A 22,990-nucleotide genomic window follows, 5' to 3' on the forward strand; every position below is an offset into this window, starting at 1 on the left:
AAACATTGCGTGTACGTAGATTACTAATTTCCATCTGAGAAGAAATAGTTATAATCAATTATTAAGCACTCATGACATTTCACTTCATCTTTGGATCAGATATCCTATTGTCACATGCTCACAATGCTTATATAGCACAATGAGCACTATAAAGATTTGCCGGCTAAAACCTCTTCTCATGATTTGATTAAATGTAAAAAAACACTATATATTGATATCACTTTCCAACATAAGTATGAATATTATGAATGAACACGATACTATAATGTTTGCATATGGCGCACCAGTGTTGCTGACTGAACTGCTGCCAGACTTGATGCTGGAGCTGGATAGAGATGACCAGTCGTAGGCAGCCTCGGTGCGTTTCATAGCCTCCTGATAGTTCAGGTACAGCTGCTTCCCATACTGCAAAAACATGTATACATCTTTAACATTAGTATAGTGAACTATACTAAGCTATCAGTATCAAGCTGGTTATATGGCAAACAATATAAGAGGTCTGAGATTAGTGCCAACTTGTTTACCTTGGCAATGCGGATCCCGTTGAACCACTGGTGTAGAGTTCTGACATCATCGCAGCACAAATACTTGATGTACTGTGACTTCTTCTGAATCTGAGGATGCTGTAAGGAGAGCGTGTTACCATACCTAGCATGATTTCCAATGATGAGGTGGTATCTAGAGCTACCACCAGAGGGCAGCAATGGGTAATGGCAGTGCACAATAAATTACTCAATAATAATATTATTTTTTAATAGACAGTATGGAATCTTAAATAGTGAAAGTCTCAGGATACCTAAATACATGAATGTAGATCTTGTAAAAAGTGATTACACTGTAAAAAGTTTATGTATTATGCATAATGTACTATAGTTTCTTCCTGGAGTAATGCTTATATTAGCTATAATGGAATAAGCTTCACTCTCACCAGTCACGTGACTGTCACTGCTTCCCCCTCCTAAAGATTTGCTTTTTAATGGAATTGAAAAATTATATGTTCTTTCAAATGTAGAACTACAGTGACCCTTAAACTTACTTAAATTATAATTATAAGTGGAAGGATGAAGGGAGGGTTGCCAAATGATTAAAAAATTTCTGATCTACACTGTCAGCAGTTCTTTATCAAATTTCTATTTTGTCATTGTTTTTACTTCAAACATTGTGGGAAATATTACATGCCGGTATGATATAGACATTTTGAATTTGACAGTACATTGCTGGGGAGTTGCCGCAACTGTTTTTATAAAAATAAATAAATAAATAAATAAATAAATAAACCTGGACTAATAGCTAAATGGTGTGATATCTCCCAAGCAAGCAGATGGCTTTGATATATGACAATCCTTGGAGGAAGCTGAAATGGAGGACTAATGGTATTACAACACACAGGATGTTTCGGGGTCAAACTCTAGGGACCATTTACGGCCATAAATAGATTGATTTTAATGGCAAAGTAAGGGATATCTTACACAAACACACACTCACACACACATACATATATTCACACACCTTAAGAGCGAGGCAGTAGTCAGTGGGGGCCTTATACTTGCTCCGGTAGTCTTGTCCGTAATAAACATTTACATGGTCCAGTTGCAGAAAGCACACCAAGTCTTTAGAGGCCTGGAGAAGGAACAATAAAGATGATGTCATTCTCTTTTATGTTACTCCATTACAGTGATTAATTGGAATAAAGGTAATGTCACACTAAGGGTATATAAATATATAAACTTCATTAAAGAAAACTGCTCTCACAGTAAATGTGAGTTAAACATGGTTGTGCTTTGAGGAAAAGATGCATATATGTGGATTTATTCCCAAGCGGTTAAAGTCCATAGGCACAGTCACAGGCAGCAGATGGTTTACACTATGCTAAGTGGATCCATAAACAGGGAATACCAGTGAAAAACTCATTTAGTTCACTGTACTTTACACAACACACATACACACACACACACAGTGATAAAAACAAGTAATAAAATATGTGATAACCAACACACACCCACACCCCCACACCCACCTTGGCCTTGCCCTTAGGCACAAAGTAAATGCCAGACGCGCGTAGTAAGAAGTAGCGCTTCTTCCACGACTTTTTCCCATCATCCTTTAGCCAGAGCACTCCCTCAATCTCAGGCACTGATACAGAGCCACCGCAGAAACATTCCTACTCAAAAAGAACACACACATTTAGCAAAAGCATTTATACCCACCTCAAGCAGTACATTGGTAGAACAAAAAGAAAAGGATGGGTTCTATTTTAAATCTGGTCCGTCCTAAAAAAAAAAATTCTTACGCACACAAATTTGAGAATTTACATTTTCAGCATTTGGCAAATGCCGTTTTCCAGAGCGACTTACAACTGAGCAGTTGTTGAGGGTTAAGGGCCTTGTTTAAGGGCCCAGTAGTGGCAGCTTGGTGATGCTGGGATTTGAACTCATGACCTTCCGATCCAGAGTCCAATGCCTTAACCACTGAGCTACCACAACAATACAGGACAGCAGATCTGAACAGACTGATCAGAATTTAGAATCAATGTGGATCTTTACTCAATCTGTTCCTATAATTGGTCTGTTGAACTGATAGCAAGCATTTACATTTGAATGTATGGAATTTGTACATCTTTATCCAGAGTGACTTACAACTAAGCAGTTATGGGAATGGCAGCTTGGTGGTCCAACACAATTTAACCACTAAGCTACCACTTTGTGAAAGATACAAAACGGTTGACCAAAGAGCCCCCCAAACACACCCCTTTTGCATTGGGGCTTAAAATCAAACCAGAGATCCTGGAGCTGTGCTGCTCACATATGAACTGATTCTTAATCATTTTATGCATACCTATGACAGATTCTCCGAAGTCTAAAACCCTCTGACTAACACGTCAAGGTAATAATATAAAGAAGAGGGTGGACATAATTTAGCGTAATTTGCCCACATGATCACATTGTTCCATAGTATCCTATTATTAATATTACAATAAAAGTGTGTGCGTGTGTTTGTGTGTGTAAATGACCTCCAAAAGTGCCTCCTTGTTTCTGTCTGCCATTTCAGAGGTCTCCTTTCTTCCTAATAGGTAGTTCTGGGAAAGGATCAGACAGACAGATATTTAAAAAATTATATCAGAGAGTGAATCTTACACACATCAGGGCCAGGAGGTAAAAGGTCTTACCTGAGGGTTCTTGAAGAGGGCATACTTCTCAATACGCTCTATGAACATAAGCTTGTTTTGGCTGTCTCTGGTCCAGTTAAGAAGGTTCTCCACTAGGTTCTCGTGGTCCTCAAAAATGCGCTCTGAAAGCAGGGAGAGTGTGAATTGAAATTCTCCACCCGTAGAGGCACTTTTTTTATGGTGTTGGTTCTTTCTGATATTTGAGTGAACTGGCATTTTTGAGTGTTATGGCAAAAGCCTCTGAATACTTGCTTACATGTAATTTATTTTCTTCATTTTTTTCATTCGTAATACATTTAGAAAGATTTTAAACACACTTCTTTTACATTGCCATTATGAGATATTGTATATATGTCCTGGTTGTATGTGGATTTGAAATGGAAGCTGAGGAATTGTCTTTGGTTTATAGTCTGGTTGATTTGATGTAGTTTGTTATATGTTCCAACTTCTTCGAGATGTACGAGTTGATCATTTGTTTGAGGACTGATGATGAAATTTTACAGCAGGATTCAGTCTACAAAACCCACCGCATTGTTTTTCCTCACATCCAAGCTCATAACAAATGAGCTTTCCAACTGTCATGAAGCACATGTTAAACTGAAGAGCAATAAGTGTATGACAAGTAGCAAGATAGGGCTTATCCCTATGACAGTTATTTGGACACGTATCTCATTTGATTCCTCTTACTGATAAGTTCAGCCTGTTACTACAGATCTCCCATCTTTAACTCGGCTCGGAAGTTGACAACAAGATAAGAGCACGTACCCATCTGTAGCTCGGTGATGGTCTCCACCAGAGCCCAGTCAGGACTGTATCCACAGTGGGATTTATCCAGCAGGCTGTCCAGCACCTGCCTCACACTCTGACGCTCGTCCACCATCATAGTCTTCGAGCTCTCATCTGACATGTGCACACGGATTACCAGCTGTGGAACAGGAAGATGGAGCAGAGTTATCAAACTACTAGTTAGTTTCTATACAGTAGTATAAATGATGAGCCTTCACCTTCCCAAACAAGTGGAGAACAGGATCTTAATTGAAGGTGAGGAGAAAGGAGTTGCAAATTGATACAGATACTAAATTTCTGTCAGGAAATTGAATACAGTTATTATGGTATAATATAGTCCCTAAATAAAAAGAATATGAAAGAGAGGGACCAAGAGAGATACAAAGAAAGAGATGCAACAAAAAAATTAAAATAAATTATATATATATATATATACACACAAATGATTATATATATTTGTACATGAAAGTTGTACATGATTGATAGAAATAGAGAGTGAGAGAGAGACAGGAAAAGATGCTGAGAGAATGACATGGAAAGAGAAAAAAAAAAAAGTTACATTATGCACATAATGAGAGCGAGAGAAAGAAAGAGAGAGACAGAAGAGCGGAGATCGCCAACAGGCCATACATTCATCGTTCGGTCTCTCACACAAATACTCAAACACAAATAAAAACACACCTCTCATTATTTTCCTCGATGCTGCTTTGCAGACATGTAGATTTGCAACTTAACTATGTAGCTTCACATCACAAAAAAACACATTGCAGATATTTGTAACTGTTACAATAGTAATTTAACCTAGTAATAACCTTCTATCTCATATTTATTTTGGCAATGCTAGTGCATCTGTTATGAGTAAGTTCATAAACATCTTATGAATAATGCATGCCAGTGCAGCCACAAGGCATGGATTTATCCAGAACCATTTGATCCATAAATGGAAAAATACTTCACTTTCGTCAAATCTAAACTGTAACAATCGTAAAATAAACTGCTGCATTGCGAATTCTTTAAATATGGTAAAGAAAAGTGCATAAACTCTGCTTGTTGTTAACCGTGACACACATGGCACTTGTTCATCAGATTACACTGGGCTCCACAGGCTGCATTATTTTGGCTGAACATCATCGTTTTCTTATAAACTCCTGATAAAGAAACAGGCGAAACAGAGGCTTGTTGAATACACTGAGCTTCAGTGTGTTCAGTGTGAATGGGTGTCAAATCGATGTACTGGTGCAATTAAACGATGCTCGCTTATATACTGGCCTTTAAAAGACACGTCTGGGCTCAGCTCTGGACAAACAATTCACAGAGTGACTATTGTGTGTGGCAAAGCCTATGACACAATATATGACTGAGCAGATGACGAATATACATAATGGATTAAATAAATTGCATCACAATGAGCTAGTTCCAGTATTAAGTAGTTCCAGTATTAGGTGCAGGACATTTTTAGAAGCTCTTTAATTAAATTTAATGTCAAAATGCAAATATAAATTAAATTTTTTAAATGGATTTTGCTGTTTTTCTGCAAGTTCCGCTTAAATTGGGTCTTTCCAATTTCCATCCACCATACAACAGCTAACACATGCTTTCTTCTAAAGCCTGCCACCAGCATCTAACAAAACAAATGAAATGGTTCTGCATTGAGGAAAGTGATTTCTCCCCTCTTCCAACTACAGGAGTCTATCATTGGCTAGTCAATGAGATTGGCAGACTAGAAACTGTCTGTAAACACATCCAACCAATAGCACTGTCAGGTTTTTGCTTTTTTCACTCTTAGATAACTGTGGCATTAAACTCATTCTCATCTCTCATTTAGAGACAGTTGCAGAGCTGAAAATGTTGAGGTTTTCGTTGGGAGTGATGAGGATGGACAGGATTAGAAATGAGTTTATTAGCGGGACAGCGCATGTAGTACGTTTTGGAGACAAGGTGAGGGAGGCGAGATTGAGAAGGTTTGGACATGTGCAAAGGAGAGACATGGGGTATATCGGTAGGAGAATGCTGAGGATGGAGCTACCGGGAAGGAGGAAAAGAGGAAGACAAAGGAGGAGGTTTATGGATGTGGTGAGGGAAGACATGCAGGTAGTTGGGTTGAAAGAGGCAGATGAAGAGGACAGGGGGGTATGGAGACGGATGATCCGCTGTGGCGACCCCTAATGGGAGCAGCTGAAAGAAGAAGAAGAACTCATTCATATCAGCTTTGCGTAACAAAAAAAAGACTGCGTAATGACTTTTGGTATTTTAACTGTAAAAAAGAAAAGAAAATTCAGATGACAATTGAAAGGAAAGTCTCAGTAAATTGTTTACTGAGACTCTGTGAAGTGAAGTGTCACTCCAAATCAAGACTAAGCTCCTCTGATTTATCACCTGCAAACACCGTACCCTGAACTGACGTGCAGTATTTTTCATATTTCTCTGCTTATTGTGACATTTATGTGTATTGTTTTCGGTTCTGTCTATTGTGTTGGTTATTTGGCTGTGGATTTTTATGTGTTAACTGCAAATTTGAGCTTTCAGAAAATGCGATTTTGAGAAACAGTTGAATGACAATGACTTTTTTGACTTGACAGACATTGGCACTCTTGAGATATGCCAAATTGCAATGAAGCTGCTATGGAGACTTGTGGTGGCCCAACATCGGCTTTCCTTAAATTCATCAGCTGACTATACATACAGCCATCATATTTAATCTCAGTGTTTTAATAGGCAAATTTTATACTTCCATGACTGTGAAACTAGTTCAGGTTTTCCAGGATGTGTGGGAATTCCTATACAAAATAGTAACACATACTGCTGTGTCAATCTTAGTGGTGCTCCTCTCTTAATAAACCCCACCTCTGCACACACTGACCTATTTTTCTAGCACGCTCTCTCTCCTCATTTGTCTGCGGCATGCTGAGCAGCATCGAGGCAGCACATATACACCTCTATGATATTCATGAGCAACAATACCCTGATGGTTTATTATAGCTTTTATTAGCTTAGCTTATAAAAAAAAAAAAAAAGCTTAGTTACTGCCATAGATTTTAGTAAAACATTGATTATGAACCACATTCACAAAATCAAATCTTTAAATGCACTAATTTAGAAAAATTTATAATTTTTAATTTATACATGGTAGAAAATAAAAAATCTTTACCATCTGAACGTGTGAGCAGACATTTAAAATGTTCAAATAAAATAATGGCGATCTTGAATTTCATTTACAGCTCGTATCAGTGGCTCAGAATAAAACCTTGAATATGATTGGAATAAAAAAAAAAAACATTTTCAAGTAAAAAAAAAGGAAACGTGTTAAAGCAAATCAACAACTGAAATCTTAATTTGATGCATTTTAAAGATTTTTGCTTCTTCCCTCAACTTAATAGTTTAAAAGTAATTTTTTAGTTAAACAATTACACTTTGAAAATGTCAGAAGTGTCATGTGGTCACCCTCTAACACACACACACACACACACACACACACACACACACACACACACACACACACACACACACACACACACACACACACACACACACACACACACACACACACACACACACACACACACACACACACACACACACACACACGTGCATTGGTGCACCCACCTTTTTGACCTGCGCTTCTTTAATTTTCTCCAGAGCCACACGTATTTTTTCCGCCTTGGCTTTGGCAGCCTGCTCCTCCTACAATTGTATAACAAAGAAATGTTACTGCATAGACACACACATACATGCACACAAATCCACACACACACAATACCTTTACACCAGCAAGAGCACTGTGTACTGAACACCAATCTTTTGAAAAGCCGACAAGTGGATTTCTGTTCGCCTATTCCCCATTTCAAATCAGCCGTACCTGTCCCCTCCAACACGCCGTCATCATGTCCATGTTTGCTTTTCAAACCGAAAACACGCGGCAGCTTGTGTCTCTGCGTGCGCTCGACTATAAGCTCTGGACCTACTCGTGCATCCTGTCTCAGCTCTGCAACCCTTTGGAGAACGAATGGTCTGCTTTTTTCATATGAAAAAGTCCAAAGCAATGGAGAAGCGAAGCGGAAAGTGTCACAGACGAAACTGTATGTCGATTCGTTTGGGAGAAAAGAGATCTGAAGGAGTGAGGGTTTAGATGAAAAGCCAACAGACACTGCCTTCAGCCAAAATGTCGATTCCATGATTGAGAAAAAAAATGAGGCAAAAAGAAAAAATAAATCAATCCTTTTTAGTCACAATGTGTATGAAGCTGCAAAGAATTGTGTGTGTGTATATGCCATGTCCAAACGCATGAGACACAGCTGGAGACATGGAGACACACTGAGGTGTTAGAAGGCAAGCTGCTGATCTTCAGCTCTACACACTGCACTCTGGAGGAGTGGGAGGGGTCAAAGAGAGGGAGAGAGAGAGAGAGAGAGAGAGAGAGAGAGAGAGAGAGAGAGAGATCCCCATTCACTACAACTGTCAGTCTCTTCCTCATTCCTCCAGTCTCTTTCTTTTTTTCTCGACTTCACTCTTTCATTCTCTCATCATGGCCTGCTCTCATCTGTCTACTTTTTCTAATCTCTGTCTCATTTCTTGCAAACATTTCCCTTGTTACTTTGCTCCATATATCTCTCTTCATTTCCTTCACATCCTTATCTGTTTTTTTTGTCTCCCTGCTTGAATTCTCTAGACACATTCTTTTGGGGTCCATTGCGTTCTCACTGTTTGTCCATACTTATGTCTTTCACTCCCAGTTTCTTCTAGATTCCTCAGCTATATTTACTTTCTGTCTCCCTGTCTACTGAAGTACCTCTTGTTGTTTCTCTTCTTCTCCTTCTCTGTCTCTCATTGTTTTTCCCTCTCAGTGTTTTACAGCTTCTTTCTATTGATTTGTGTCTCTCACTGTCTCTCTCACCCACACAACGCAACTTTCTTATAGTCCCTCTACATTTCACGGTCTCTCTGTTTCACAGCTTCATGCCTGCACTCCTTTCACTCTGCAGAACAGCTGCATTTCCCTGGGACTGTGTCCAATCTTGGGGTCTAATCCCCCTCACAAACACCAGAGGCCTACACAGAAAACCCACAGCACCAATCGGTGTACAGCCAAAGCCTGAAGACCAATCAGAGGGCGGCATTCTGATGACCTTCTTTCTAGCGGCCAATTACAGAGAGTCCAAGCAGACGTCTCCCATTAGTCCTTTTATCTCAGTCTGGGAAAAGAAACGGCATCAGTTTGGGAAATTTATAGTCTGAGCCTGACAAGTCAACTCTCTTTAATGAAACACTTTTTTATTTACGCACTTGGGAGAAATAATACGCTTTGTCATTCTGCCCTTTCTTTTTGCCACTTTGCTTCATTTCCAGTCTTTAGGCGAGGAGTGAGTGATAGGCTTCGGAGCAATGTATATCAAAATGGAAAAAGGAGAACAATGTAAGAAAAAATAGGAAAATCAGGAGAAATGAGCATCCAGAAATCATGCAGGTCTTTGTCAAGGGTAGATTCAACCGAGAGAGTATAAAGGAGAGAGAGAGAGAGAGAGAGAGAGAGAGAGAGAGAGAGAGAGAGAGAGAGATAACAGGCTTTGCAGAAGCTGTTACAAAAATATTCAAATTCTCTTTGAAGTCTCTTGCCTTCCTCTGCCCCCCTTCCTCTTCCTTCCTCGCTCCTTCTCTTCCATGTTCTGTAATTCACCATACCCCCTCAGCGCTCATACAGAATATATAACGTGAGCTCAGTTCGGTCTCTCTTCTCATCACTTTTAAAGAAATATTCTAATGCTTTTCCCCTGCCACCATTTTCTTGTAGGAGTCCCTGAACCACACCCTGTTGACTGTTTTAAATGACGCATGGATCCATATCAACAGTACACTGTGACTGTGAATAAGTGTCCAAAAGAACAACCTTGGAATAATGTAGGTTTGGTCTACATTACATAAAAGCGGTCTTCATTTTTCCTCGGAGAGTAGATTTCTTGTTACTGTCTTATCCATCATCCTATCAGCCAAAAGCTAACCAGCTTTCTGATCAGTAATTATTATTATTTTTAATTAGTGCAAAATTCACTGTGCATACTTCTTGGTTACTTCTGCACTTTGTCTGATTTGTGAAAGACTGCGATCAGAAAAAAGAAAAAAAAACATCATTATGAATCCAAACTTACAGAAATATGGTTTCATATTAGCAAGGAGATGCAATAGGGATACTGATAAATCAATAACAACTAAAACACCCTACAAATATTTATAAGTTTAAATGTACGAAGTCACTGCTGTCCCACTAATCCTGAAAGTATGTCTAACTCCACCACAAAAACAAACTTTTTTTTATTAGCACTTGATAAAAGCAATACCATACAAGACACCTTACAGTTTATATATGTATTGTAAAGAGCTTCCTGCTCTACAAAGGTGCAAAATGACAACAAGAAGACAGGATAATTTTTGAGAAAGTCCAACAAACGATGGAAGTTTTTGTGATTTAAATGGGCAAAGCTCACAAATGTGATAACTGGCGATACACCAAGCATAACCGGCACAACATGGGGGCTGCTTGGCCTTGTTGGTTAGGAGTCAGATAAACGAAGACACAAAAACACACACACATTGTCTACAGATACAAAGCAAAACCATCACAGAACTGACATCTTTTTAAAATGAAGTGACAGAATAAACAAAGGATTCAAGGCCAAGCGATTTATATGTATAAAATATGTTTACGCATGTGAAAGTCAAGGGAATAATTCCAGGATCTAATCTTGCTGTGACACTGAAACCACTTTGGGGTGGAAGGTAATGAAGTACAAACACTTCGTTACTGCACTTAAGTAAATTTTTCTGGTATCAGAACTTTTACTTTACTATTTCTTTCTGGACAACTTTCTACTTTCACTCGTTAAATTTATTTAGACAAATATCTGTACTTTCTACTTCTAACATTTTCAAAACAGACTGTTAAATTAGTTTTAATCTATTTGGAGACATCAATGTTTATTCTTCTCAATGTTCACAGTTTTCAGCCCATCGACCTGTTTCCTGTCATTGCACGTTTTTTTTTTTTTTTGGTGTATTATTTCCCGGCTCTCACACACCACAGACGTAGGCTAGTTTACGACGCAAACAACGAGTAAAGCCGAAGACAACAAGAAGTATGGAGCTATCGTGGATGAGACAGAGGGACCATGTAGTTAGTGTTTGAGAAAGGTGTTGGGACACATAAAACGCTCTTAAATATAGGGATAGAGTTAGGGCTTGGGAGACAGTGTTTGGGCGCATGAGGACAGTGGAAGGGTGCGTGAGGACAGTTGTAAAGACTTGTAGGCCAATAAATGACCGCCAGAGCAAACAAATCTGGCAGCCAAGTGGCTTCATGTTGCTGTCCTACTGTTAAACGTGTATTTTGAGAGAAATGTGCAAGTGTGCGTGACGGAGACAAAAAAAACGGAAGATCATTTATATCAATTAAGAGGATTAAAGTCTCTCCGTGACATCGCATGTTCCAGAAACCAATCATGTTTATTGGTATGTACACACATACCTGAGCTGCCAAAACATATATCCAACTCATGTCAAATTGCGAGTCTGTTTGTAAACACACAGCAATCCACAAAGCTCACAATACGTAAACAACCTTTACAAATACACATGAAGTGGAAGTGGTGCCCAATCCCGAGAGCACATTTCCCCCGATTTAAATTCTGTTTGTCACATGATCACATGGTATAACAAAGATGTCCCATTTGAAAACGTTAGCTATATAAAAATATCCCGCTCAGTAATAGCAGTGCTAAATATAACCAACAATTCATTAACAATATTAAATGTATATAAGAATTAAAGAAGCCAGTGTTATACTTAAGAAGAAGTATAAGAACTTCTGAGTCCCCAGAAAAACAACACTATTCTCTCTATAGATGATAAAAGTTAGAATTTTTTTTATCCCCTTTCTACAAATTTAGTTGCTGCTATCTGACACGTATCGGCTATTTCAGCACAAAAGATACCTGATCGAGAGTTTGAAGGCTAACATGGACTTTCTCGCATCTTTTCAAACTGCAGTTCATGGGCAGTGACAGGAGCAGAACAGTACTGTGTTGTTATACAGTATCGGGAATAGATCATCACACCTCAGTGTAAGACCACAGTGAGCAAATGTAGAAGAAATACAGCTTAATAATATGTCTGACCTATATTAAATATACATTTTAATTCTTATTCACGGTTTTGATAGGTGCTGTAAATAGTTTTTGTAAAACATACACTTGCATGCTCTTCTGGTGTGAAGGTCAAAAAAGTTCTTAACCATGCACTCTATAGCTATTGAATTTTAGTAAAAGGGTTCTTCAGTCTGTTCCTTTAATTAAAAAAAAAAAAAATTATTCTTAACAAGTAGAGTTTCCTCAAGAATGAACCCCATTACTAAGTTGTAAACCCTTAACAAGTTTTGATGAGCATGAATATAAAATGTATTTTTAAACAACAACAACAAAAAACCCCACAAAAAAATTATATCCCAGAGATGAACATATGCATCTCATACTGCATTTAAAAATAACAACAATACAAAATGCCTTAACAATTTCTTGTAATGTCTGGCGTGTCAAAAAATACACACCTGGGTTTAATTTCCCTGAAAGAAGTGTACATATGATTTTATTTACATCAGAGCAGCTCAAACTAATTCTCATCAAACTATATTTGGAAAACTGGGCACAAACATCCAGAGACATTTTATTTTCCTTTATTGCCACAAAAAACGGTAAGCTGAGGCAACAAGGCTGTAATTGTTCCTAACACAATTGTCTTCCTTGTGCTCTTTATTTGATATTTGGAGTTTAGTAAATAAAGTATTTATTGGATAAGCAAATTACAGCTTGGTTTGGTTCACAGTTTTCTGGTATATATTTCATTCCAGATTCGATTTTTTGTTGTTGAAATATTGTTGGTTGTTTTGTTTACAAAACAATTAATCAAAACACAGGCCCAATTTTTAGATCTCTGCAGATCTGGTAGGTCTGGATAGAAATCTCTCTTTTCCACTGAATTGCAATCAGCTCAGCATGCGCCTATGTTTAATCCTAATCAAGGCAAGAATAAAAGAAGATCTGATCTTCAAATCAGGGATTAGAATTGTCTGGAGAATAACACAACCAAAACTCCTATAAGGAGAGAAAGAAAGATGGAAATAGTGTAGGTAGATGCAGTAAAGCAATAAGGCGGAGTGGAGTAAGGCTATGCAAATCAGATGAAACTATTGGTGGAGTTAGGAGATACTAATGAACAGAGATCATTCACATGCAGAGGGATAAAAAAAATAAATAAAAAAAACTAATAAATAAATAAATAAATAAATGAGAAGAGAAGGGGGAGCAAGCGAAAGGCATCACCTTGGTCAGCAAGTGAGAGGGCTTTCCTGCAATGCTTTTGACAATCAGAGAGGTCTCCCTGTCCAGGTAGGAGTGCTTTAACAACAGCAAAGGGGAAAGACAAATAAGATCAGTCAGTGCACAATGAGCAATATTTGTGATCCGGTCAATCTGGAAAATGTGCAATCGATCATTTAAAAGAAGTGTGAAAGCAGTGCATGTGTTGATTGTGGTGTATTAACTGAAGAGAAGAAATAAAAAATAAAAATCCCAAAGGAAATAAAGAAGTGTGATTAAATCAAATGATGAATGAAGTAAATATGATAAGCAGGAGCCATTATGTGCAACAATGTAAAGTCTTCCTGGAATTTATTGTAATGCCTCGTTCATTCGGGAACCATCAGTTCTAAGTAAATTTAATGGCCATTTTTATCAGGTTGACCTACCAAATAGATCACTTTTTAAATAATTATTAACTGTAGTATTTTTAAAATGTCCTTGTTTAGATCTACAAATGTTCACACCAACAGTGGTGCAATGCAGTGGTGGACTGTATTGAAGTAAATGTAATTTGTTACTGTACTTATGTAGCTTTTTTTGTGACCCTGTACATTACTGAAGTATTTGCTTTTGCGGAGACTTTTACTTTAACTTAATACATTTCAAAGTCAAATATCTCACTTTTTACTCATTCATTTTGCAAAACCAGTCGTTCCTTTTTTTATTTATCTGCGAATAAAACATAACTGGTCAAACATGCAGCAAGACACCAAACAGGGTCGAGAGCACGCTCCATTTTAAACTTCTGATTGGCACTTGGTGGTGTCTACTTATCAGCAACAGTACAACAGCAAGAAGAACATTTTGAGGGGAATAAATGATGGAACAAACTCCTGACTCTAACGTGGGCTTACTTTTGTGACTTCTTTAGTTTAAGTAGTTTAAAAGAAGGTTTTGGGCTCATGATAATTTGAATGGATATCAATCAGTGTTTGACTCATTAATATCATACTATTAATATATTGATGTGCTGAGAGGAACATCAAAGTCTTTCCTGAGGTGATTAAGTAAAAAGTCTTGTGATAAAAATGAAGGAACATTATAGCCTTAATAAATCAAAGTACTTTGGATACTTAAGTACATTTGAAGGCAAATACTTTTGTACTTTTACTGAAGTGAAAGTTTAATGGGACACTTTGACTTAGTAATTTGTTACCTAGTGTATCTCTACTTTTACATGGTTTGTGTACTTGTGGAAAGTGGGAAGTGCAAAGTGGGCCGAAAATCAACACAACTTTATGCAACAGGAATGGAGGACTGTGGTATGGACATCATAGCAAAAACCCAACTTCAGGATATATGTGAATAAGTTTCCACTAGCAATATAAAAAAATAGTTTGGCAACCGTTAGAGGACAGGAAGTGACCTATATTGCAGGTTTACCAAATGAATGTATTAAAAAAAGAAAAAAAGCATTGTAATAATAGAACTAACCCCTTACAGTTTCGGCTTATTATAAATCTGCAATCATATTAAAGTGAAGAACATGAATTTGAACATTCTGAGTGGTTAACAGCACACAAACACACATTCACATCCAACACACACTTACAGTGAACTGATCCAGTTCTTCCTCACGGGAGGTGAAGTCTAGGTGCCGTCTGGCAGCATTACCATTGACCCTTCTCAATGAGGCATGCTGGGAAAGGGGGGTGTGGTGGGACACGTGGTGACATCACAGACATACAGGTAAAGAAAGACATGTCAATCATGCAGGCAGGCAGGTGAGGTCAGGAAGCTAACTTTTGTTCCTGGATGGTAACTTTTTTTTTACTATAATATCTCAATTATCTTAATTCTATTGCTCCAGGTCTTCTGTACAAGGTTTCTTTAAATAATATCTTAATGATAAAAGGTTTTAAATCTAGTGTATTGATTTTGTGAGTGTTTTTTGAGGACTTGATGTATATAATTCTTGTAATTTATTCATAAACAGTTTATCTGTTATAGATAATCTCCTTACAGAAAATTTCACTTTATCACTCGTCTTTTTAAAATTAATTTCTCTTATTACTCTTAGATTTCACATATCAACAATCGTACAAGTCCCTTGCTGTTTCTAAAGAAATTAATAAAGTTTTCAAACGAGAATTATGATAAGACCTATGGACAGAACTTCAAACCAATCAGATTTGAGCATTACAGGATACATTTATTTAATGTATCTTGTACTGTTAACAGTTTTTTATCCAAATGCTTTTTGGCTATTGAAATCTACAGAACAGCGAACTGTCCTTCGATTTCCCACTTTTAATATCCTTTGACCATTTTACACACCTAATCCTAAAGGTCCTGTCTGACATTTCTGAGCTAAAGAGCTGTAAATTAGATATTGAAGCTGATCATAAAATTCTGACGTTTCAGAAAAATCGTCATAACAAAGCTCCTATTAAATAATACGCTTAATATAAGCAGCCTGGATCCAGGCGCAGTCATGCTCATCGTGCAAAATGACATTGTGAATAAAAGGGCAGGAGAGGGGACGCCACTCATGCTGTCGGCGTGGCGTTTTAACACATGCACTCGCATCAATGACTGGCATCACAATGATCATTAATTAGCTGTAGCTGTAGTGGGCAAGTGGGTTAATTGCGGACAGATACACTCATTCATGCACATACACATACAAACAATCACACACAGAGCTGTTTTTTATTGCACACTTTAAAACTGTCAAATCTGCCCATTCATCAGTGGGAGCGCACTAAAGGTACTAGCAATGTATTTTGTAAAAAAAAATACCTTTCCTCCATGTCCTGTTTTTAGATTTTACACACACTGTTATTTAATTAATTAATTAATTAATTTTTATTACTGTCATCACCGTCCTGTCATTACCAATCCAGTTTGTCAATGGAGATGAAGAAGCCTGCTGGTTTCGGTTAGGATTTTGTTTTTGAATGTACAATGCATAAGAGCTGACAACACACACACACACACACACACACACACACACACACACACACACACACACACACACACACACACACACACACACACACACACACACAATGACATCATGATACAAAGCTTGTTAATTCACATCTGGCTTCTGTAAAAAAAGTAATTTGATTCCACTGTAGTAGAGTCATTGTGGCTTGCCTTTGGATTATTCTGTGTGTGGACACAAGCATGTGTTTGTATGAGTGTGTGTATGTCTGTGTGGGGCTACTTGCATGTGTGTGTGCATGCAAGAGTGTGTCTCTGAATGCGAGCGTCAAAAGCCCCGGAATGAAAACACGTCTTATATTTTTCTTGCAACGATTAATTTCTCACAGCAGCACGTTTGAGTTCTATTAAACCACAGCAGTCGGACATTGATAAAAATGCATAATTAATGAATAAATGTACATATTAATATATTTGTTATATTTATTTGTAACAAAAGTAAACACCCCAGTTCTAAAAATATTTGATGGATGCTCACGCTGAAGATTCTTTCAAACATGGTAACTGTACATCTTACAGATAACATCACTGTATCAACACTTTCAAAATCAGTTTATGTGGAGCGTCTACCAAATATGTGTACGTTGTTAATGAATTAACTGTCAGAGCTGCTCCAATCAGAGTCAAGAGTTTAACAGAGCTGTGGTATAAACCATCTATAACTATTATTGCAGATGGAAAAATAATAAGGTGTTTTATCCTTCAAAAAATCTCCCAAAAGCCATCTTATGTTTTTCTGTCTCTACCAGAGTGTATCGTGCAGGCAGAAATCCCCTACATCTGTTTTGTTCTGTTTTGATGTCTAATTCAATTTTTTGGTCACAGCCGAGCCAAAGCCTGGTGAAATGTGCCACTATTGTATTCTCACCCTGGAGCTAGGAGCACTATTGTTCTCCATGACCTCAAAATGCAGCACCCTGGGAAAGAAGTCACAGGCTTACATCATTCACTTCTGATCTCTGTTTGTGGCTTTATTCTGCATATTCTCTAAACTCTGTGAGCTCCTGTGTAAGTTTTTTAGTTTATAACTAAAGCAAAAAAAAAAAAAAAAAAAAAGCGGTGGAAAAATAAATACAGAAGAAAAAAAAAACATATGTAAATGGTCTTAGATGGTGTGACGCGTTGCATCTCTGTGTGTGCGTGTGTGTGTGTTTGTGTGTGTACCTCTGTGTTCGCTTGGTTCTGCGCCTCACCCTCCTGCCCCCTGATGTCCAGCGAGTCCATGCTGGAGGCAGAGACAGAGTTGACGCTGGAGTGTGATGAGCGGCTGACAGAGCGTACCTCCTGGTCACTGGTCCCGCCCACCGAGCCTGCACGCCTAAGAGAGTTGCTCATGGAAGACTCTGAGGTCTGACGGGCGGCTTCGTCCATGCTCCGCGAGGCCTGCTCCAGCTGGGCCGTGATGTCGTCCAGAGAGAAGTTGGAAACCATCGGTCGGCTCTGACCACCACCCACTCGCACCGTACCTGCTGGCGAGGCGTGGCTGCTGCTACACGCACTTCCCCCGCTGCTGCCTCCAGCTTGTCGAGCGCTGGCTGAACGCGCGTGTGCAGCCCGCTGGCGAGATTTGGGGTCTGCAGGGCGACCGGAGGAGGAAGAGGAGGAAGAGAAGGAGGACGAAGAAGAGGAAGACGAAGAGGAAGGTTTGCCAATGGTGCTGAGCTCCTGCTCGATGGAGCACAGGTCGGCCATGAGGGCATCCAGGTCCACTGGCTCACCCTGGTTTATGGCTTCTGTAGAGGAGAAAGTGTGTGTTTGTATGTGCACATAAATGTGTGTGATATTTTCATGCAAAACACACTCCATTTTTAAGCAACTGCAGGAAATATTGGCCAAAGCTGCTTCTATTTATTTATTTATTTGTTTATATTACCTCATGTTGCCTTTGTTGCACTGTTATGGTATTATTGTAATGTTCACCGATCAGGCATAACATTTTGACATTATAACATTATGAGCGGTGAAGTAAAAAACACTGATTATCTCTTCATCATGGCACCTGTTAGTGGGTGGGAGATATTAGGCAGCAAGTTAACATTTTGTACTCTATGTTGATGTGAAAAGTGCTCAAAGGATGGAACAGGGGTGAACCGGCAAAAGGGGCATGGACTCGTTAATGCACATGTGGAGCAAAGGCTGGTCAGTGTGGTCCGATTCAACAGACAAGTTACTGTATATCATTTTGCTAAAGAACTTAATGCTGTAATGGGTTGATCACTGTTTTGGCAGCAAAAGGGAGACCAACACATTATTGGGCAGGTGGTCATAATGTTATGCCTGATCAGTATATTTTGCACCTTTGCACTCCCGTAATACGTTTATTGTATATTTATATATATATATATATATATATATATATATATATATATATATATTACATTTATTCATATACATTGCTATTTGCACTTCTGGTTAGAATGTTAACTGCATTACATTGACCCTGTACTTATACTCTGCACAATGGCAAAGTTAAATCCAATAATATTAATAATAATAATCTAATCTAATCTAATCTAATCTAATCCAATGTTAAGAAGGAGGGAGGAGAGGGGGGACATCTGGGAGTTTAAAACACTCGTCAGTCAATACAGGACACATATGTCTGATTTTAGTTGAGGTACATACGGACAGGGGTGTGTGTGTGTTTGTGTGTGTGTGTGTGTGTGTGTGTGTGTGTGTGTGTGTGTGTGTGTGGGTGGGTGTGCGTGCATGTGCGTGCTGACCATTGATGTTGTACATGGAGAATCGGTAGGAGAAGTTGGCCAGGTTGGTCTCTTCTCTGAGAGGAGCTTTCTGTACTTTTCCTGGATGACGTCCATCATCCAAACTCTAGAGAAGAGAAGAGAAGAGAAGGGAAGAGAAGAGAAGAGACGAGACGAGACGAGACGTTTGAGCATAAACACTACAACATATTTATCATTCACAAGTCAATGTAAGACAAATGCGTTTGTGTGTAACCTGCGTGAGTTTGTCCAGCTCCCCTAGCCAAGCTCCAAACATCTTGTCCAGGTCCTGATCCTCTTTATCGCTGTCTTCCTCAGCAGCATGGTCCAGCTCATCGTCTGATACCTGTTCCATCTGCAGCACACAAGGACGAACTTAATGCTCTCGTTCTGCAATTTCAATTTCTCACACCTTGTGAGTCTCATCTGCTGTCACTGGGGCAACTCCAAGAATGCCTGGAGCATCTTTCTCAATTCTTAGATGTTATCAACCTGGCATTGTGGTAATCATATCAACAGTGTCTGAGCATTACACTTTTAATGTGACAGCTCAATATGTTTAAATATCTAATTTCATTTATTTATCTAAGCAGAAAGCTGCTCTTAGAAGAATTGATGCTACAGTCAATAGCATTTTAGTGTTGTTTATTGTGGTATGATTTTTTTCCCCAGATCACCCACCTCTCTAGTTGGTACAAATGTTGACAGTATGACTGCAACACAATAACAATAATTTGAAGAGCTAGTCTGAAGCACTAACTAGAGAATAATGCCAGAGACCTGCTGAAACCTGGAGAGAAGCTCGTACTCAACCAGATCCATCACACATGCCAAATACACTCTGTATCAGTGTTAGAGTAAAGCCAATAGACACACACGGCCTCAGAAAGACAGAACCCCTCTAAGATCCTTGGCATAACATCAGTCACGAGAACGAAACTGCCAACTCAATGGGTGCAACCTGGTTGCCATGGCAACCCTTACCACGTCTCCTAAGACTGGCAGGGTTGCTATGGAAACAGCGATTGGCTCTTCCACTTGAGCGTTTTTTTTTGCTCATATTTCTCGCTAAGCAACAGCTCCCACCTCTTACCCCTGCATTACTTTCAGCATGGGGTTCAACAACAGTCTGATGTCGTATTTCTCTGTACCGATGGTTACAACCTTCATGGAACTGGGAAAAGCTGTCACAAAAAAAAGCATGTTCAGTAAAACCTATTCGTGCAATTCTACTGCTTGTGGCCCTGAAGGACCTGAAGGTAATGACAGAGCACCCTCTATGGTCCAGCAAACAGAACTACTGCTCAGTTAAAGATGTCTTTTCATCATTAAAACTGGGATAAAAAAAAGATCTGACTGACTACTATACAGCACTGGGTCTGTGTGTGAAAACAGCAGAACTGTGAACGATTCCATGAGAACTTCTTGGCTAGATGTGCAACATTTTTTCCATTAGTTGCTTTTTCAATTTTGCTCAATATAATCTAATAGAAACTTGTCTGTCAGTGCACCAGGGTCTACCTCCAACCACTTATGTATGTGTGCTACCGCAGCTAGTTATGCAACACTTAGGTCTGATGTTCTCTTTTACATAAGATCATGCATATAATTTATACTACAAAAACTGGAGAAACAACCCATACACTCTCCTTTCCTTCTTTATGTCAATCACTTGACCCTCAGTGATGAAACTTCTGTATAACTGAAAGGAACACTGTGAGGATTTAATCTCAGAACAGTTACAGAGCCACAGATGGATTCTAAACCTTAGCTGCTCATTTTAAATATGTTTATCCATCATACAATGCCAGTCCCGGTATCAGAGTCCAGCAGCGGAAACCCTGAGAGTCATTTTAGCTTTCAGAATGACTCTGATTTGGTATTTTACATCCAAACTGACCTAGGAAATGGAAGTTTGGACTAAAACTATAGGTAATATTAATATACTGATATCCAATTTGCCTAGAAACTAGAATACATTTTAGTATCTCAGATGGTTTTGTCACTATTAAGGACAGAGGTTTGACTCGGGTGCAGTCGGCATTTCAGTTCATCCTAAAGCTGTTTAATAAAGTAAAAATGTGCAGGGACGGGCAGTATTTATGATAAATGTATTTAAAATACGTATTCATAATATTAAATAAAATTTGTTCATTTGTATTTGGTAGGGTTGATAAAAATAGCTTCAAATTTTTTTTTTTATAGTCTTAAAATACTTGGTAAAAAGTCGACATGATGACATCATAAAAATGCGGCCTCTGATTGGTGCCTACTCAGCAGTTTACCCAGACTTGTTAAGAACAGAAAATTGAACCTTATGGAAGAAGGTGGTGAAGGTAAGAAATGTGCAGCCTGTCAGCTTTTAAATAGATGTCCAGTGATTGATAAATAACTTTTTGCGTTATGCTCGTTATGCTCCCTTGTATTTTTAAAATACAGTATTTTATTTTGATGGTGTGGTTGCTGTATTTTGCAGTTTATTCTGATACACTTACTGTTAAGGTATTTGGTATTTTATTTTAAAATACTACTTAGAAAGAAGTCCTGGGACACCTGACTTTTCCATACATATGTGTTCTTTTCCCCTCCAACTGTTGGAGACCCACAACTGTTTAGGTTGTTTTGAAAATTAGTACATTTTCCTTTCACTTGAACTGAAAAGATATGGTTGTAATTGAAGATTTTGAGTGGCCTGCTAAAAAGCATTGACCTCAACCCTACTAAACACTTTTGGGATGAATTGAAACACTGACTGCACACCCAGGCCTCCTCACCTCACCTACATCAGTACATGACGTTACTCAAACCTGAATTCTTCCAAAAAAGAATGGAGATTATTATTACAGAAAATGAGGACTAAATAAAAAAATTGAAAAACTTTTGTCCATATAGTGTAGGTGTGGTTAAGCTCCAGACTCAAGTCAGACTTCTTCATATCTGTCCATCTCTGTCTTTATTCAGCATTGGTGTTTGTTATGTCCCATCCGGTCTAGTATGATCTCTCACAAAAAAACAAAACAACCCTCCTCTTTTTTTTTCACAGGGCTGAAATCAGCAGGAGATGTTAAACTACAGTGGGTAGATACAACACACCCTGTGGTTAGACACACAAATGTCTGGTTTTCATTTCACCAGGGCAGCTGGGGACATCCATCTCTCATTCAGAGAAACAAATACAAAGACTTAGTGGGGGACTAAAATCACATTTTGAAGAGTTTCAGTCCATCTTGTGTAAGATTTTAGTTGCCTAAAGTAGTTAGGTATTGAAAAACGGGAAAGGGCACTGAATAAATTCAATTGCTTTTAATAAATTAAAATATATATAAATGTAAAATAATTATGTATTTTATTGAATTTACTGTCTTTTTTAAGAATAAATAAATATATTTCTGGTCTAAATAGGAGGGCAGGAGTGTTGCTCCATTAATTATAAAAATGTGAGTTAGAAGTGGACACAAACATACCTTTGACAAACTCATAACAGCTGCAAGGTTTACTTTCATCACCATTTATAGGTGTGTGTGTGTGTGTGTGTGTGTGTGTGTGTGTGTGTGTGTGTGTGTGTGTGTGTGTGTGTGTGTGTGTGGGTTAATGCAGCTGTTTTAGACAAAACACCACCTGGGGAGGTCTGCCATTAACGCCCAGTGCACACACACAAAAAAACAAAAACAAAAAAGTTTACATTTGAAAATAATGTTGTTTATTTTAGATGTTGCAAAAATAAAGATGAACCAGTAGTTTTAACAGGACTGTCAAATTTTCATAAGCTGGACTGGGTGTAGAAATTGGACATTAATAGCAAAGAAAAATGTATGCGTGTGTGTGTGTGTATATATGTGTGTGTGTGTGTGTGTGTGTGTGTGTGTGTGTGTGTGTGTGTGTGTGTGTGTGTGTGTGTGTGTGTGTATTTGTGTGTGCGCGCGTATAAAATAAATAAATAAATAAATAAATAAATAAATAAATAA

General features: G+C 38.4%; 1 protein-coding gene across 5 annotated transcripts in view; it reads right to left on the bottom strand.

The window, feature by feature from the left end:
* The window catches only part of raph1b (Ras association (RalGDS/AF-6) and pleckstrin homology domains 1b), a 59,088-nt gene that overhangs the window by 6,309 nt on the left and 29,789 nt on the right, over positions 1-22,990 (bottom strand). The window contains exons 3-15 of one of the 5 annotated variants that reach the window (XM_083522907.1): positions 19,261-19,380; positions 19,026-19,131; positions 17,467-18,035; positions 14,906-14,992; positions 13,315-13,389; positions 7,556-7,633; positions 3,932-4,091; positions 3,167-3,288; positions 3,011-3,076; positions 2,018-2,161; positions 1,510-1,620; positions 525-623; positions 285-405 (exon numbers count right to left, since the gene is read on the bottom strand). In XM_083522907.1, coding sequence (XP_083379033.1) covers positions 285-405; positions 525-623; positions 1,510-1,620; positions 2,018-2,161; positions 3,011-3,076; positions 3,167-3,288; positions 3,932-4,091; positions 7,556-7,633; positions 13,315-13,389; positions 14,906-14,992; positions 17,467-18,035; positions 19,026-19,131; positions 19,261-19,380 — 1,858 coding nt within the window. Of the gene's footprint in view, positions 1-284; positions 406-524; positions 624-1,509; positions 1,621-2,017; positions 2,162-3,010; positions 3,077-3,166; positions 3,289-3,931; positions 4,092-7,555; positions 7,634-7,808; positions 13,235-13,314; positions 13,390-14,905; positions 14,993-17,466; positions 18,036-19,025; positions 19,132-19,260; positions 19,381-22,990 lie in introns of those variants that run through there. The other 4 variants (XM_083522909.1, XM_083522908.1, XM_083522910.1 and 1 more) reach the window with 4 other exon arrangements.

This window comes from Silurus aristotelis (genome assembly GCF_946808225.1).
Source record: "Silurus aristotelis genome assembly, chromosome: 20".
Lineage (NCBI taxonomy): Eukaryota > Metazoa > Chordata > Actinopteri > Siluriformes > Siluridae > Silurus > Silurus aristotelis.